This window comes from Cibotium barometz, chromosome 27 (genome assembly GCF_041138505.1).
Source record: "Cibotium barometz isolate CiBa-2024 chromosome 27, ASM4113850v1, whole genome shotgun sequence".
Classification (NCBI taxonomy): Eukaryota; Viridiplantae; Streptophyta; class Polypodiopsida; order Cyatheales; family Cibotiaceae; genus Cibotium; species Cibotium barometz.
Genome location: NC_141072.1, coordinates 18,364,431 through 18,384,350, shown reverse-complemented (window position 1 = coordinate 18,384,350; position 19,920 = coordinate 18,364,431). Strand labels below are relative to the sequence as shown.

The 19,920-nt window shown below is 40.2% G+C and overlaps 1 protein-coding gene across 1 annotated transcript; it reads right to left on the bottom strand.

Annotated features, from left to right (window-relative positions):
• Positions 1 to 18,052: 18,052 nt before the first annotated feature.
• On the bottom strand, positions 18,053 to 19,019 carry LOC147623127 (uncharacterized). Its single transcript, XM_086821816.1, has one exon. It carries the CDS (start codon positions 18,844 to 18,846, stop codon positions 18,163 to 18,165), a length of 684 nt encoding a protein of 227 aa, XP_086677942.1. The 5' UTR covers positions 18,847 to 19,019; the 3' UTR covers positions 18,053 to 18,162.
• Positions 19,020 to 19,920: the final 901 nt, after the last annotated feature.

Here is a 19,920-nt window from a genome sequence, read left to right as displayed (position 1 = left end):
AACTTATTCATAAGCTTGGAAATTTCCACAAAAGTATATTTAGGTGGCTTAGAAAGGTTCAATGTGTGTGACAACCCTTGTGCCACCCCCTTCCTAGAGCTCTCAACATGGAAAGAGTTTTTTCACTAAAGGTTAAAGGGGGTTGAGAAGTGAGTGGGTTGGACTTGTAGTGTTATGCAAGTGGCTTGGGATTGGTGGCATTGGGGTTATTACAGGTTTGGTGAAACCCAGTGCAACATTTATGTGTAGAGTGTTGGTCCAATACAGGTATGAAGTTCTTAAGGAGAGTGAGGCCTCAATGTGTGACACAGGTCTCAATGGTTGCTAAGTCCAGCTTCAAGGTCTAAATCAATTTTCTGCATGTGTAGGGGTAGGCTTTGACCTCCTAGACTAGCCATTCTTTCCTCTTTTGATCTTGTTCTTGCAAGTCTCTTGGCTAAGGAGCTCCCCTTTTCTCAAGTTTCTAGTATATGGGACCCCTTAGTCTGAACATCACGTATGACTTTGAGATACCTCTAGGTGATAGAGTTCAAACTTAAACTTGCATTAATATCTCATAGAAAACACAATTACAAGTTTTGCAAGTAATTTAGAAGTGTAGCAGCGGCGATCGGTCAGTTTTGGACCCCTAGATGACCAAATTAGACTTCTGGGTGTCAAACAAGGCCTTTGGAAGCTGTCATACATGTTGGAATTATTAAGCCAAAGTGTAAGCTCCTAGCTTCTTAAAAGCTTCTCCCCAATCCCTTTTTCTATTTTAGGCTCCATCTACCTTCTTCTGACCTTGTACTTGCACTGTGATTTTGCAAGTTTATGTTTTCACGATCATGATTGAAAGATCCATGCCCCCTCCGCCGTTGTGCAACGAATTCGGGGGTGCTAGCAACGGAAGTAGCACTTCTTGTGTAGGGCAGAGCCTCTTACTCAGGGCCTCCCCCACACCGATATCCAAATAAGAGACTAATCCCTCGGTTCTTCCAAAAACGAACCCGAAAAAACTTCCCATTAGGAATTTTTTGGACCCAAAGAGGGCCTCTTGGAGTAACTTTTGATTAGGAATGGACCAATAGGAAGAGGGCTGGTACACATTTTTGACTTCTTTGACCCTAGGGGGCCTAGGCTTTGGTTTGCTAATGGAGCCTAATTACTACTCTTGTCCCCCTACCTCCTAGGCCCAAACTTAGTGGTCCCCCCACCTAGAATCGCGCAGATTAAAAACCCTCCAAAATTTAAAAAAAAATATTTTTTTCCAAAAGTGAGTTTTCCCTCTCAAACTTCCCCCCAACATACTCTAGGTTTGGAAAGCTCATTTTGAACCTCTTTCTTCCTCTTCTAATCTCTCCATTGCTGCAAAAACTCCATACCTCTCAAGCTCTCCCTCCTTCTCAAGCTCCCTCAGTCTCAAGCTCCCTCTCCCTCTTTCTTCCTTTTCTAAGCTCTCCATTCTAAGCTCTCCATTGCTGCAGAAACTCCATTCCTCTCAAGCTCCCTCCCTCTCTCTCTCTCAAGCTCCCTCCTTCTCCATTGCTGTAGAAACTCTATCCCTCTTTAGTCTACTCTAGGTTCAGGAAGCCTATTCTCAAACTCTAACCCTCTTTTAAGCTTTTCATTGCTGCATTGAAAACCCTGAACTTTCTCTCCTCTCCACTCCTCTGTTGTAAAACAAGCTTTTCTTTTCCCTTGTTCACTTTTCTTACCCCACCATGGCCTCTTCCAGTAATGTGAGAAGACCTAGGGAGAAGGTGGAAGAGCTTGTGCTGCATAACACAAGGGATGAGAATGGAGTTTGGGCTCCAACAAGATTCAGGGTGGTTGGGTCTACATGCAACCAAGCTCTAAGGGACCACATCGAGTGCGTCAAAACTAGGGAATATGCTACATCATTGAAAGGGGTGGCTACAAGGCTTCAAGCATACTAAGAAGGAAGGACTGGTTGCCATAGTGCAACATGTGTATACCCTCGGAGACCTGTACATTCAAGGCCAACGACCAAGGTTTCCTTCAAATTATTAGTGTAACATAAACATAGCTTTAACAACATGCTAATATTGGATTTTTTGTTTCAAATTTTCTTATGATTCTCCATTTTCTTATGTCTCTCTGCAGATATTTTTTCCTCTAATTATGTTGAGGAACAACCACTCCAAAGCCTCACTGGAGTTTTCTATGCTATGCATGCATCCATTGGAGAGGCAATGTTTGTATCTCAAAGCCCAAGTGATCTTGTACAAAATAATATCTTTTTCTTTTCTCACTCATATTTTGTAGATAAAAAACCAGGTTTATTTGGCAAGCTAGAAGAGATCCCCAACCCCCCTCTTAACAATCCCAAATGGCCCAAACCTAATGCTTGGACCATCTTATGCTTAAAGTTTAAGATGGTAAGTGATATCAAGACATCACTCGAGTTTTCAAAGGCATCTAGGTCAGTAGGGCTAAATTGGTTTTGTCCTTTACATGTTTTTGTGCACATGTTATATTACCCCTTGGAGAATCTATCACAGAGACAGTTGCTTTGGTCAAGGAAACTGTGGTTGAGACCGCGGAGCAAGCCCTAGTTCTAGAGGAGGAATTCACAACCTTACAAGACAAGCTAGAGGCTGAAAAGGATACCCTTGTTGCTGGAGTGATGGCGGAGACCAAAGCACCTAGAAAGGATGAGGCTAAGTCCTCGATTGACCTCTCCGTCCCCACCAGCACTTTGGGGGCAAAAGAAGATATTGAGCAAGAGGTAATAATCGACCTTTTATAACTTAGAAACATTTGTAATTATGTATACGAAAAGATTTTGATTTTTCCTTTAATTGTACAGAGGGTGGTTGTAATTGACGCATTTGCTGGGAGAGGCGGCGCGGCAGCTGAGACTAGGCCAAGGTCCATGGACATGATGCTGCGTTGGCGCACTATCTTGGTCGGCTTCCTATGGATGGCATCGCCATTATCCACATGGACTACACCCCTCAATCTGCCTTCACTCTCTTCTTTTTGAAATCCCTCTCTAAGGTGCTCTGTATAGCCTCTATGGCACAGAGCACCAAATGTATAGTTCTGGTTAAAAAATCCCTTGCCTTCGATGTTTTTGGTTCTGGATTTAGGGGTAAGCTTCTTGCTCGTATAGGTATAGCCAAAAGCATAGGCATAGAGGATCCTCAAGAAATAGCCCAATCACTCCTTGAGCACACTCTGCCCAATGACAAGAGAAGGAAGCTCAATATTGTAAGAAAGCTTTTGTAAAGATGATGTGTCACTTCTTATTATGAATACAATATAGTTTTTACAAACTTATTTTCATCAGGTATATCGTTGTTTTTTCTAGTTTGTACCATCAATGTTTTTGTAAATGCATCAGCAATGACCCTGGGAGCCTGGGGGAGCAGTGCTAGAACAGTGCGAATTTTGAGCCTGCACCACTACTGTAGAGCCCAAATTCGTACTATTTTGGCACAGCTTCCCCAGCCCTTCAGGAGCAATTCTGATGCATTGGATGACAAATAATGTATTTTTACACATAATTAAAGGTATTTTTATCTTATAAATTACTATTTTTCATAACCAATGTACTCTTCATTATAAATGCATCAGAAATGATTTTGAGTGGCTGGGAGAGCAGTGCCAGAACAATGCAAATTTTGAGCCTGCACCGCGCTGTAGAGCCCAATTCGCATTGTTCTGGCATAGCTTCCCCAACCCTCCAGGAGCAATTCTGATGCATTGGATGACAAATAATGTATTTTTACACATGATTAAAGGTATTTTTATCTTGTAAAATATTATTTTTTATAATCAATGTACTCAACTTCATTATAAATGCATCAGAAATGATCTTGAGTGGTTGGGGGAGCAGTGCTAGAACAGTGCAAATTTTGAGCCTGCACCGCCGCTGCAAAGCCTAAATTCGCACTGTTTTGGCATAGCTTCCCCAGTCCTCCAGGAGCAATTCTGATGCATTGGATGACAAACAATGTAATTTTACACATGATTAAAGGTGTTTTTATCTTATAAACTATTGTTTCTCACAATTAGTGTACTCAACTTCATTATAAATGCATTAGAAATGATCCTGAGTGGCTAGGGGAGCAGTGCCAGAACAGTGCGAATTTTGAGCCTGCAGAGCCTAAATTCGCACTGTTATGGCATAGCTTTCCCAGTCCTCCAGGAGCAATTCTGATGCATTGGATGATAAACACTGTATTTTTACACATGATTAAAGGTGTTTTTATCTTGTAAACTACTATTTCTCACAATTAGTGTGCTCAACTTCATTATAAATGCATCAGAAATGATCTTGAGTGGCTAGGGGAGAAGTGGCTAGGGGAGAAGTGCCAGAACAATGCGAATTTTAAGCCTACATCGCTGTTGGAGAGGCCAAATTCGCACTGTTCTGGCACAGCTTCCTCAGTCCTCCAGTAGCATTTCTGATGCCTTGGGTGACAAACTGGCACATGATAGACACTCCATGTTAAATAAATATGATGACACCGAGACATCGTAAGAGAAACTTAAAATTTTAATTATCAGAAGGTTACAAATGAAAGCCAGATAGGCTTATTACAAAGGGGGGTTTGAAACAAAAGAGTTGCTTCAAAAAGAAGGTTAACATCTAAGATCTCTAGATGGTGTCTCGCTCGCCTCGAATGCGCCAAGCTAGTTGCATGTCCTTGGCAGATATGGTAATCCTCTTTGCATGTATTACAAGGAGGTTGGTGTCTTCAAAAAGGCCAACAAGGTAAGCCTCGGAGGCTTCTTGCAATGCCTCAAGGGCAATCCCCTGCACACACGGAACTCTGTTCTATATCGTTGGAGAATCTCCTTCACTGTGCGAGCGAAAGGGGCTCTTCTTATCAGCAACTCAGTGTTCCTCTGATAAAACTTCATTTCTTGTAAAGCCCTATACCCTTGGCGCATCCTTCTCCTTGGAGAGCTCTGTGTTGTGTTGGTGCGTTGGCGAGGTTGGGACTTCCTTGGCTTGAAGAGCTTGACCTTTCTATGCTTGCACGCACTTGCAGGAACCTCCTCTTGGTCTCTCTCATAGTCTGAATCCTCCTCCTGTTTTACTGTGGTACCTGTGTATCAAGTTCCTCCCGGGTAGGTAGGGACCCTGTCCTGGTAGTAGGGTCTTGCCACCTATGGTGCTGCGCAATATGTAGGAATGTTTTCACCAACCACCGAGTCGAACTGCTCATCATCGGCCTCTCTGTCTTGATCTCTGGGGTGGCTGCATTGTGGGGTCTTCGTCATGCGCTTGCTCCCACTAGAAGGGCTTGCATATGTGTGCGTTGGTGTTGCTGTGGGAGGAGGGTTGAACTCTGGTGATCCCATTGAGTGTGTCCTAGAATCCAAGGGGTCACTCTCTTCCGTGGTGTCGCCACCAGTATGTGGTCGTTGGGTGCCTTGCGCTGTGTTTTGTGAAGGCATGGTAACACGTGCGATTGTCTTGGTGCGTGCCATATCCATGTATGACTATGCCTATTGTGCTAACATGGTAATGTGCTGGTGTCCTTACGTGGGTGCTTGTAGATCTTGAGCTCAAGCTCTCTAAAAAAAGTGAAATGAAAATGAAGTGAGAGAAGGAACTATTAATAGTTTTTTTTAAGGGCAAAAAAAACCTAAATAAACTTATTTTCTTAGCCTTATTACATCTAGATTTATGCTGGTGCGTGCACAACCCAACGCCTCCCTTGTCTCCTCATTCGTGCACGCCAAGCACCATGCCTATGGGGAGCATAGGTCTGTAACCATTCAAGCCGAGCATGACTTTTTGCAGTCTTGCGTGCCTCTTGCGCAAGCTTAGATTGTTGGGCCCCCTCCCTAACCAATACCCTTCCAAAGGTTGTGTGATAAAACCAATTGAACATCTCTTGTAGATAGTTTGTACGTGTTCCTTCTGCAGAAGCTCCACCTACATGTCTTGTATTTTTGAAATAAACCCCTCTTGCTTTATAATGTCATTTCTGCATCCCTTGGGTACTCCACATGTCGAGCGATCCATACTTGTTCATGAAATACGCACCATGCGCATAAACTATGTGTTGTACACATGATAATAGAATTTAATTAGAAAAAGTCCAAGTTAAAACACCAGTTTATTTTTTTATTGTACAACTTACCATATAGTGTATTACTTTACTCTCTTCCCCAAGCACCTAGCACTTGGTGAATTCTACGATATGTTGTTTGAATGATGCTCATTCTTGGGCAGTTGTGCTACTTTGATTCATAATGCTAACCATGTTATTGAAATTTATCCAAAGCTGTTTGCGCATATTTACAAGAGCTGGCATTGGACAATCTACATTTGTGGTGATTGCACACAGGTCTCTCCAGAGTCCCCAAGTCTTCTTTGAATTCTCTATGTTTGCTGGCTTCTCCAAAAATCTCTTTGCCTTTGATCTAGTCATGGAGACCTTTTGAGCAACCTCGTATGACATACCAGAGGCCTCCTTATTCACTTCAATTTTCACGTTTTTGCCACGGCAGCCCAAAGAATTTAAAAGATGCTCTAATTTACCAAGGGGGCTGCAACTTTCCTCTCTTGTGTGTAGGCATTGTGAATTCATAATCGATATGGCACTTAAGCAAAATCGATCGAATGAAGTGTGCAAAAGTGATTATTCTTTAGTGAAAAATTAATGATGGAGCTCCAATTTGAATTCTTGTTTGGTTCTCCTAGCATATCAACAGACATGACACCTTCCACACATCTTGCATTTGGTTTTTCCTCATCTTCATCACATTAGTTGACTTGGTTGGATCTACTACATCTTCCTATTACTTCTTCCCTTTCTTGGGACCTTTCGAGGCATCCTTCCTCCCAACAGAACCAACCTTCTATATACCTTTTCCATTTGTCTTTTTCTGCCTAGGAATATCAATCTGAGCATTGCAATATGGACAAGGCCATCTTGATGTCGCGCCTTGAGCACAACCCATCATGCATTTAATTGTCTTCAAATCTCCCCCAAGATGCCAATCCACCTTGAACTTTCCTATGTTTTCTACATCTACTAAAAGTTGACCACCATCAATTTGCTTTTAGTAGATGTTTTCTACATCTACTAAAAGTTGACCACCATCAATTTGCTTTTTGATTACATCTGTTATCCAGGGAGTCCTTTCAAACATCCATGTCAATACCTTATGTGTCTCCTTCGTTACCTCGAATGCACCAAACCACCAGACCTTCAAAACAAAATAATCATCTTCATTTTCTACTGAAAAACATAAATAGTAGCAATTGCAAGTTCTTGCCTTCTGGTGAAAGACCATAGAACTTCATCATAGCTTGTTGTAGTCTCTCAATATGAACAAAGATGTTATTTTGTAAATATCATAGTGAAATTCTATACTTGTCTTGATTTTCTTTCGGCTCAACCCTGTGTCTAATGTTAGTGTGCCCTCAATGTGATAAAATTGTCCTATAGCTCACTACACATCATCATTATTGATACGCTTGACATTGTGAATCACCTTGAGTGTAGGAAATAAAGTGCCAGTGATTCCTTGTCTTAGAAATGCATCTTTTACAACCTGACGGATTTGTACCCTTTCATGCTGATTCCAGTCACATCACAAGCATGTGTTGAATTAATGAAGAATCGATGGAGGCGGTAATCTCGCTCACCACATTACTGACAATAGCTTGGCGTATTTTAGGACGATAAGGGTCAGAAATAATTGAGAGAATATCCTTGGTATTCAGAATGGCTTTGACCAAATCCTTCCATCTTCGTTATTAGAACCACACACCTCTTGTAGAAAATTCCTCGACAGAACACAAATCATGACTATTTTGTTTAAATCACTGAGTGCATAATGAAAGTTTATGTTACTTACTTTGTTGTACGAATCCTTTTCTTCCGTGCTCCAGATTCTATACCAGCCAATGTCTTTTTGCGTTCATCTCACGAGCACCATTTGGCGTTGCTTTGAGTCGTTTGATAAGTCCCTCTAGCCTTTGAATCTTTGCATCCTTCTCCACATTCTCTGCGAGGATATCTTTCATTTTATCTGATGATGTTTTAAGTCCTTCTTGACATTGTAAAAGGCTCAATTGTGATGCTTGCAATTGAGATTGGAGAATATGGGTTTGCCAAGCTCCACTTCTAGTCAATCTTCTACAATATCCTAACAAGCCAAGCTCTCCTTCACCAACAAATTGCATAAAAGATGATAAATCGCGGAAAGGAGGGTTTGCTCTTAATGGAGGGTCAATTGGATAGAAACGCCCATCAACCCAAAGATATACATTTTTCTCCTTAGCTATCCTACGAGCTTGGACAGATTGTGTATCAGTAGGATGGGTTTTTTTAGAGCTGCCATACTCTTCAGGAATACGAATGTGTAAATCAACCTTCTGTTTTCTAGCTTCACAAGGGGCTACACACACAGCTTGCGAAGTCTCCATAGCTAAGCAAAGGAAGAAGCTAAATCAAAGAGAGAGAGAGAGAGAGAGAGAGAGAGAGAGAGAGAGAGAGAGAGAGAGAGAGAGAGAGAATGTTAAAACTTTGTTGTTGGAGGTTTAACACAAATCCATTTTTCTAAGTAGAAAATGATATTTTTGATATACAGATATACTAACATGGAGTTTTCATCAATAAATTGCATTTATGAGAAAATTTAAAAAATAATAATTTTTGGGTTCCCACAATTTTGGGATCTCATGGATGTAGTAGTTCTTGACAGTTAGTTATGTTTATGGGGTTGTGGGGACCTGACAGTTAGTTATGGATGTACTATTTTTTTCACCTCAAAATGTAAAAAAATAAAAAATAAAAATTTTCACTTTTTGGGACCCACCTAAATACGAGAATGTTTTACTGATGTGGAAAGGAGATATGGTGGGAGTTAATGAGAAAGGAGATTTCAAACTGACAAGAAAGATTCAATTTGTAGAGAGTGAAGATAAAAAATTCATACATATTGGTTGGGTGGTGTTTTTTCCACCTCAAAATGTAAAAAAATAAAAAAATCACTTTTTGGGGTCCACCTAAATACGAGAATGTTTTGCTGATGTGGAAGGGAGATATGGTGGGAGTTAATGAGAAAGGAGATTTCAAACTGACAAGAAAGATTCAATTTGTAGAGAGTGAAGATAAAAAGTTCAAAAAGTAAGAGAGAAAGTATGAGAAAAAGTAAAAGAGAGAATGAGAATATTCCCTTTAAAAAGTGAAACTAGGGAGGTATGGTTGATGTGGCAACTGGCAAGGCAAAAAATAGGGTTCATCATAGCCTTTGTCTCCCTTAAGCCCAGCTTTTTAAGCTCTTATCCCTTAAAATTAGGAATCCTTAGGAGGTCCTTTTTGGGTCCAAAAATTTCCTAATGGCTCGCCCAGAAAGCACGTGCAATTCCTCCATGATATTTTTATTCTAACGTAGTCAAGAGCCTTAACTAACCAAACTGATCCGACCAAACCCGTAAGTCACATGGTCAGATCATAGGAAGAAACTTGCACTTGGATCATAGAGACCAACGCTTTTTTCCTCATCGAGAGGCACAGCCGTTGATTCTTTTTCATAGAACAAGACTATCCGGGATTTGCTTCATCTATCGTACCATAACAGAATTGAGTCTCATTTTAAGGATCCATCAGTCCAGCCTAACCCCATTCAGTCCCATGGGTTAGCCAACCGCCCAACCACTGTAGTGATAGGATCCATTTACGAATTTGGTTATGTTTTGTCCCGGGACCAGAGAAAAGAGTTCCCAAGCCCCCTAGCCGGCACTTCAAGCAACTTCAAGATAGTCACACCACTTACACACCCAATATGAAATTGCCTTTTCACTGATTCAGCTGTCTTTAAAACAATCTTTTAATGAAACCATAGTATCAGTGATCATAATCCTCCAAAATATCCAGGTTGAATTCTAATTTCCAATCATTCTTTCATCGGTGTACCTATGGCATCATTGGCAACCAGAACGCTAACCACCTATCCACTCATGGGCCTTTTCAATAGTTCCTACCTCATAGTATCCGGAAATATATTCACATATAAAAATCGAGATGGACTCTCCGTTGAAGATTAGCAAGATCAACCAACAGATCCATATAAAAGAGCCATGGTCTCATCCGTTGAGGACCAGCAAGGTCAATCAACTAGATCCATGTCCGAGTTCAGAAAACAACTCTAACACCTTGTTCCATTTTCTTCCTCAACGCACGCGTGGGTATCTTCGATGACCTAGAGCCCGAGCAACGTATGGTCAGCACCCTCTAGGATCCTTCGCAGGTCACCTAGCGCTTCACTCATAGGCCACTTCCTTGGTCCCTCATCTACCATACCGGAAGCTCACCATTGGTCAAGACCTCGGCCGAAGACCTCGGCCGACCTTGCTACGTGAGACATCCTCCGTTGACTCTCCGTCAGCTTATCACTTAGGTCTCCAAACGACCTCATTCACAAGATCAAACCGAGGCTAGTCAAGACCTCGGCACTTTGCTACGCGAGATGTCCTCCGTTGACTCTCCGTCAGCTATTGCAACTTTATCACTTAGGTCTCCACGACCTCCTTGGTCCCTCATCCACCGTACCGGAAGTTCACCATTTAAATCAAACCGAGGCTGGTCAAGACCTCGGCCGACCTTGCTACTACGCGAGACGTCCTCCGTTGACTCTCCGTCAGCTGTTGCAACTTTATCACTTAGGTCTCCACCCACGACCTCATCCACAAGATGGTCAAAATGCTTCCCTAGCATTCTTGACATAAAACAGTCATTTAAAAACAGGTCATAAATATAGTTTCTAATGAACTCTCATCTTTTCACATTGTTCCACATCATTTCACATTGCTTAATCCACATTCCCATCGTCCTTCATCCATTCTCATCCAATCCCATTATATTACATCCCATCACATCTGTCCTCATCACATCTCATCCATTCTCATCTACCCATATCCACATCACATCCATTCACAACTACCCATTTACATCACATCTCATCCATTCACAACTACCCCGATCCACATTCACATCACATCACATCCATTCACATCTATTCCAATTTACATTACATCACATCTCATCCATTCTCATCACATCTCATTCATTCACATCACATCACATCACATTCACATCTATCCCGATTCACATCATATCACATTCACATCTCATTCATTCACATCTATCTTGATTTACATCACATCACATCTCATCCATTCACAACTACCCCGATCCACATCACATCCATTCACATCACATCACATCCATTCACATCTATTCCGATTCACATCACATCACATCTCATCCACTCTCATCACATCTCATTCATTTACATCTATCCCGATTCACATCACATCACATCACATTCACATCTCATTCATTCACATCTATCCTGATTCACATCACATCTATTTCACATCACATCACATCCTTTCACATATTCTCACATCTCATCATTCACATCCACATCCATTTACATCACCTCACATCCCATCCACATTCATTTACATCACATCACATCTTATCACATCTAATTCACATTTAGTAGCTTTTTCTACTTTGATACCAATGATGGGACTTTTTCTAAACTTTTGCCAATTGCTTGGTGAGGACTAGGTAAAGATACTTTTTCTCAACAAATATTTTCATATTCTTTCTCAAATTTCTTAAGTGAAATATATATTCAATATTCTTCTTTTGAGTAAAAGATTCATGGGCTTTACAAAAATCAATTCTACCCATATTTTCCAATAATGCTCAAAATTTCACTTTTGATAACTACTCACAATTTGAATTATGCTAAAAATTTCTCTTTTTCCCGTTTAATTTCTTGGATCTCAATTAACATGGGAATCCCTCTTTTTACATTTAAATGATTGATTTCCAAATATCATATGAATTTCTCTTTTATCATAAAATAAATTTATCTAAAATTTCTCTTTTCTTTAATAAAATATTTATTATTTTAATTTTACCAATAATTTTACTTTTACCATTTAAATGATTGAATTCCAAATGTCATGGAATTTCCTTTTTTATCAATTAAATTTTCTCATGCATAAATTAAATTTATCTAAAATTTCTCTTTAAATTTAAATAAAAATATCCATTAATTCAAATATGCCAAGAATTCCACTTTTACTATTTAAATGATTGAATTCCAAATGTCATGGGAATTCCTCTTTTATCATTTAAATTTTCTCATGCATAAAATAAATTTATCTAAAATTTCTCTTTAAATAAAATATTCATTATTTTAATATACCAAAATTTCTCTTTTTTCATTTAATTAAATGGATCTCCATTATCATAAAAATTTCTCTTTTTGCATTAAAAAAATTTACCAAAATTACCTTCTTTCTTAATTACTTATTTATGTATAAACACTAAAAATTAGTTTTCCATGAATGTGATGAAAATCATTCTTTTAGCATAGGATTACCAATCCTAGAATATGGTAGGAAGTCCTCTTTTCACATTATGTACAAAAATGAATTAATAGGAATGACCATTCTTTTGGAAAGAGAGATATATACATAAAAAACATCCTAAATTAAGCATAAAGATAAACTTTTCTTAATTATTCATTATAACTCTTAAGAAAAGCTTGATTTGCATTATAAACACTTAATTAGAAACTTTTGAAGCTTGAGAGGGGTTGAGAAGTGAAAACATTGAGAATAGTAGAGAAAAACCATGAAATTACATCTTACCTCTTGATTTTACTTGCTTCTCTATCTTAGAAGAAGCCCCCAACCAATCAATTGGTTAGTGTGTTGAGAGGAAAGCTCCAAGGATGGTTGAAGAGAGAGAGAAGCTCCACTCTCTCCAAAAGTAGAGGATTTTTAAGGGATAATAGAAAATATGAGTATTTTAATGTAATACTGGCATGCTATAGCTCAAAGATGAGAATACAAAAGAATGAGGGTCTATTTATAGGTGAGGGAGGCCACTAACTGAGTCCAACTAAGTTCTAGAATTTTTCAGCTTCAGTTTGATTGAATTTGGACAAGATTTGGACCAGTTTAGCTCTCATTTTGATCCAGTTTGATCTAGGAGAGGAGAGAGAAAAATATCACTACTTTTTTTATTTAAAAACTCATTCACATGTGTGAAATAGGCGCCTACCTTAAAGTCTCCCCCCTCCTTACCAAGGTAAAATGTATCATTATTCCAAAATATCTCATTTTTTTAGTAATATCTCATAGTTTTTAACTAATAAACCTTGTACTCAGTCAACTCTTCATCTTATGTGAGCATTTACTCATTTTTGGATATTTTCTTTTATTTTTTAGATTTATCTCATCCAAACACTTGGATTAATCTTATTGGTCCCATAGGAACCTTAATTGGACCATAATCCAAAATTTTCAGAAAATCTTGACCCTTAGGCTAAGGTCTTTTAAATTATTTTTAATTGATTTCTATTGTACTTTGGAGAATTTATTTTGAACTTCTGTTTCAGGGGAAACCATTTCAGACACTAGGAGGATTTTTATATCCAAAGATATCTCAATTTTGGATTATCTCTCTAGATATTTTCTCTCTCTAAGCTAAAACAGGGTAAAACAAGATCTTTCTTTTATTTCAGAGAGGGGAATAGTTACAAGAACAGAAGGGGAGGTTCTTACACCTTTACACCTCAAACGCTAGAGAGAAGAATCTTATAATGATTCTGTAGGTTTGCTCGTACACTGTGATTATGGTCGTACGTCGTGATTTTTGCATTGACTACAGAATTACGACGATCGTACACCATGATTTGTTCATACACCGTGACTACAAAATCACATCAATTTGTTCGTACCCATGGCCTTTTCGTGACTACAGAATCACGTCGATTTTTGTCACATCGCTCGTTCGATGTGATTTTTCTGTACGCCGTGACTACAAAATCACATCGATTCGTGTGACTGCAAAATCACGTCACTCGTATATCGTGATTTGTCTATAAAATCACGTCAATCTTTATCGTGGACTTCAAAATCACGTCGCTCCTATACCGTGATTTGAATATATATGTACATGACTATAAAATCACGTCGATTTTCATCGTGGACTACCAAATCACGTCACTTGTATACCGTGATTTGTCTATACATCACTGTACATCGCTCGTATACCATGATTTTTTCGTACATCATGATTTGTCCATACACCATGATTTGTTCGTATACCGTGACTCTACAATCACTTCGATGTTGTGATTTGTCCGTATGCCGTGATTTGTTTGTACATCGTCACTGCTGCAAAATCACGTCGTGCTCGTACACCGTGATTTGTCCGTATGCCGTGACTGTAGAATCACTTCGATGACGTGATTTGTCCGTGTGTTGTCACTGTAGAATCACTTCGATGTCGTGATTTGCCTGTATGCCATGATTTGTCCATATGCCATGATTTGTCTGTACGTTGTCACTGTAGAATCACTTCGATGCCGTGATTTTTTTGTATACTGTGATTTGTATGTACATCAGCACTACAGAATCATGTCGTACTCGTACACCGTGAATTTTCCATATGTCATGACTGTACAATCACTTTGATTTTCATCGTGACTGCAAAACCACGTCGCTTGTACACCGTGATTTGTTCGTTATGCTGTGACTACAGAATCACGTTGATTTTCCTCTCGTGACTGTAAAATCACGTCGATCAAGATAAGATAAGGTTTACTATTTTTGGCCTTGTAATCTCAAAAATTTCCAAGAATCTTGGGAACATAATCACGGGCATGATCACTGAAGGATCACGACCTTGATTTTGCAGGTTTTACCCAAAAACATGATTTTGTAGGAAACTTGAATTTCAATTTTTGGGAAGTTTCTCATATTTTTGCTTGACCAAATTGTCCATTATGTGTCTCCTAAGCATGAAGTTCATGAATATGTATTCAATGGAGCTGAATATATCTACATTCTAAACTCTAGTTTTTTATGATTTTTATCTCTTAACTTCACTAATAAAAAAACTAGTGTATTAGTGAAATTTAGCAAAAATCAAGAGTTTTATTTTATTTTTTTATGATTTGTTTGTTGATTAAGCTATACCTAGTATGAATGCTAACATGCTAATGCAATAAAATACAACAAAAAACCTACTTATCATGCAAAAATTAAGCATCTAGTCTCTATGTTAACACATAAAAGAGAGTAAAAGAAAGTAAAAACCACACCATTTTCACACACATCTCCATCAAATCCCATTGTTGTTCATGAAAGGCACTCCCCACTAGAGTGTGAGCAATGGGTAAACCATATATTAGAGAAAAACAAATGATAAAGCCAAGGGATTTCTCCCCGACAACGCGGCGCCAAGAATGTTAAGGCTAAGAAATATCTTTGAGGGAACCACTCACCTCAGTGTGTCATTGGGTCTGTGGATATCGTTCCGATGGCCGATCTCATAACCCTTGAGGTCTCCAAGCGCAACACCACCATGGATAGCTTACCATTCGCCTTCTCCCGTTAATGTTGTCACACCGTCGCATTGCACTACCGACACTACTCCCTCCTCTCACATCAAATCACTCACACACACTCACTAGCATGCATTAGAGAGAAGATTAGATAGAGGTTTAGCAAGAGAGAAATCTCAATTATACAATGGGAGAGTGTTCTTGCATTATGAGAGAAATTGCCTTATCTACATAGCCATAAGTGTTCACACACACGGGTAGGCCCAAAGCTTCTATTTGGCCTATTTGTTATACATTGCTTCATCTCATAATACATTGATGCATTACACCACTAGGGAACACATCCTATCTCACTATCACATGCTCTTGGAGAGGGAAACACCATTACTTCTCCATTGAACCTTTATGGGTGCTTGTCCAAGTTTGAGATTTGGACACCATTGCTTTATGGCTTATTTGTACATGAGTTTTGTGTGTCTATCCTTGACATTTGAAGTAGATTACTCATGATTTAGTATATAATTGGGTGTCGTAAACCTTGTTAACCATAAAATGGATTAGCAATGGGTAGATGGCAAACAACGTGTAGCGCAATGTTACACATGAAGGAGGAGCAGATATCCCAATAGTCTTTGTAAGTATATTGCCTCAAAATATATCTTATCTTTTAAGAAATAAAGATTAACTTATCATAACATAAAATCAATGTTTATTTGTTTATATGCTCGTAGCTTGAAGCAATGAACCACCCCTATGCTGGGATGAACATAATTTCACATTACAACGGAGTTTGGAAGCTCTCTTTGAAAGGGTATTTGTTTGTATGCCAGTAGCTTGAAGTAGTGGACCACCCCCTATGCTGGATGAACATAATTTCCATCACAGCGGGGTTTGGAAGCTCTCTTTGAAAGCGTGCAAGAAGAAGGATGGATTATTATTTTTGGAAGCCCTACGTGGCAAGTAGTATGGCAAGAAGAAGAATGGATTATTATTTCTTGGCAAGTATGGAAAGTAAGTACATGTCCTAAACCCATAACCTCTAAGACTTGTTTTTTCTAAATTACATTTTACTTGTGTTAGCTTTATTGTGTTTTAGGATCATGTTACTACAAACCATACCCATGTGAAATCGAAAAGCAATGGAAATGTAAGAGTAGGGCCGAAGCTACAAGGGGCGACAATAATCAGAATGTGTGAGAGTGTGTTTGTGTATTTAGAAAAGATGATGATGAGGACCTCGATGCAACTCAAACTCCTTACACTTTTATTTTATTATCCTTGTATTTTGGCTATAACTAAGGTTTACTCTTTTTTGCCTATGATAAGGGATTACTTTTTGTTGCCATAATCTGAGATGTACTTGTTCGACGCAATTAAGTAATGAAAACTATATTTGGCCTCAATCTTATATACGAATATGATTGTCTTCACCTTTTCTTGCACATGCACAAGCAAGAAAACCGGATGCATAATGCTATGCATGCATAAAGAGAGCATGCATAATGCTTTTATACATAAGTTTTATGCATCCGTGCATAAAGAGAGCATGCATGCTCTCTTAATGCATAGATAGCCACTTTTTATGCTCAAAGTGACCATACATGTGAGAGCTCTTTGCATAGCATGAAAGCAAGAGGTATGCATAAGATCTCTCATGCATATGACTAGCAAGAGGTATGCATGAAAGCTATATGCAAGAGAGCTCCATATACATAATGAGAGCTCTCCATGCATAAACTCTATGCTTAGCATTACTCTTATCTATGTATTGCCCTCATTTTTTTAATGCAGTTTTACATCACTTATCCTATGCTCGCTTGGGCTTTGATGATGCATATGCTTGTTCTGATGAGAGCTCTATATGCATAATGAGAGCTCTCCATGCATGAACTCTAATATGCTTAGCATTACTCTTATCTATGTATTGCTCTCATTTTGTTTATGCGGTTTTACATCACATATCATATGCTCACTTGGGCTTTGCTGATGCATATGCTTGTTGCTCTGCAAGACGCATATTGTGATTGCTCATGTTGATCCCTTGAGTTTGATGAGGTCCCCGTAATTGGATCTTTACTCATCCCCTTGTTCCTTGTTCCTCAAAACTATGTTATGAGAGCTCTCTATGTATGAACTCTCTGCATAGTGAGATCTATACATGATAGCTCTATGCATAGCATGATGCATAATGAGAGTTATGCTTGCATAGAGCTCATGATGTGGCATTCTTAACTCATGTATTTTTCATGCATGTGTTAGTTTTTTTTTTGGGTTGGGGGGGGGGGGATAGAATGGGGGAGAGAGAAGGAGATCTATTTCTGTCCCATTCTATCCCCTCCCCCATTTTTTTCTCAAGTGGCTTTGCCTGAGGTTATTGCTGCGAGGCTATGTGAAATTTGAAACTCCAAATTCTCTTTGTTGTGGGCAGGGCTATACATGCATCCTCTTGTAGTGTAGAGGATAAAGCAAAGACTACTCGTAGAGGGAGTTGGAAGTGTAACGTTCATCCATATTACGACGTATGTATGTAAAAATCAGTCATGCGAACACATGTACTCTCTAGAGACTATCATGTAAAAACAGCCGGCAGGTAGAACACATGTTCTCTCTAACTAGCATGTACAAACAGTCGGCAGGTAGAAGGATCAACATGAAATGATAAATAAGAGCTTCAAACTACAAACAAGGTGCAAATGAAAGCTTGAGGCGGTTCGACGCACCATTTCCATAAGCTAACAAAGCAAATTTGCACACCTATATTGAGCATTCAACACGCTTTACAAGTGATCAGTAAAATTGGACCTAATCTCCGTCAGAACACGGCGGCAAGTTTAGATCCAAAAAGGGAATAAGGGTAGCGGGTTTGCGTGTCAGGAGTGGCTGGAGAAGCGTAAAAGGAAGCGTACTACCGCTTCCGCTGCTTGACGTTTCCTTCATCTTCGCCGCCTGCCTCTCCAGATCGGAGAAGATGCAGTCGGCAACAAGCTTCCGTTTCTTAGGTGGCCGCGCGCTCGACCTCGGAGACATCACATGTGAACCCTTCAAAGCGGACTGAGACACCACCTGTGGTCCTAATTTAGTGTCATCAAAAGCCAAATCGGCGAGCTTTGCTGCCGGAAAGCTGGAGGCCCCAACCGGAATCCAGGGTGCGGCTGCCGGAGAGCTCGTAGTGGCTGTTGAAACCTGCTCAGCATCGAAGTTGGTCTTGGCCTTGTCACCGCGGAGGGCTCTAGCGGCGGCGTCGTAGGCAAGCGCAGCCTCCTCCGCGGTGTCAAAGGTGCCCAGCCACTGCCGGACTTTCTTGATAGGATCTCGGATCTCCGCCGCAAATCGCCCCCAGGGCCGCCGCCTTACACCACGGTAATGCTCTTGCCCGCCCGTTTCATTTAAGCTAGAAGAAGCGGCGGCAACGCTTCCACGACCGTCATACCGCCGCTCGGCGCACAGCAACTTGGGCGGCAGCACACTCTCAGTGCCGACAGCCATAGACAATTGTAGGCCAATCGCAGATTGAGCTCAAAGAGCAGAAGCTGAAGATGAAGGTGTAAGCTGAAGATGAGGCAGAGGAGAGCAATGGATTTATGACACCGAGAGTTTATGAGTAGCCTGCAGGCCCAACACGACGGCTTATGTAACGCGTCCCAGCATGAGATGTGAGGCGGCGGGACACGTGGCAGAGAGAGGCGGTGTTAATATTTACAGTTATCTTAGATATACTATTATTGGTATTAAATTTGCCCAAACATACGCGCTCGGGGTACCGTAGCGGCGCCAGTCCCGCCGTGACGGCGAAGCGCCAACGACTCCCGAGTCCCTACACGCGTTGTACGGAGACACGACAGTTGCCCTCTCCGCGTGGTTGCACTATTCAGCTGCCGCGTGGGCTCGACCAAAAAAATCGGCCACCAACCACACGCCCAGCTCAAACTTCACCTCCGTCCGTTGTGGTCAAGACTCAAGAGTCGCCACTCCCGGTCTCAAGGTCTGAAAATTTTGAGAAATCAACGTTTGCAGTTGGGTCGTCATTGAAAGTGCCAACATTTTGGAGAGGCGAGATTATACATAATCACAAGCTTCATGATTAGGGCTAATCACAAAAGACATGCACAGAGGAATCAAGACACTTTCATTGATAAATCCAGCTCTCAAATGAATAAAGGGTTTCACCATTCTATAGCTTTCTTAAGAGAAGCATCTACATCCAAATTCTACCAATCCCCTCACTCTCTCCATCAGATCCTAGAATATTTGAGTCACCTCATCAATCACCATAGAATTAAGACGACATGCTTGGGAAGCTTACATCATCAAAATCTATCACATTTGCATTGATTACTAACCTTCGATGGTGATTAAACCTTTTATCAGCACCAACAATTCTACATTGCCATCGAAGCTAACTTTTAACGCACCACCTCAACGACAAAATGGGGGAGGTTCTAAAAAAAGAACTTTGTGCTACATGCATAATTCTTTGTATGGCCAAGGTTTTGTGCACTCACCCACTAAAGGTACCTTGAGTGCCTTTTACCCAAGGGCCAAGGCCTCACAAGCAAGGAG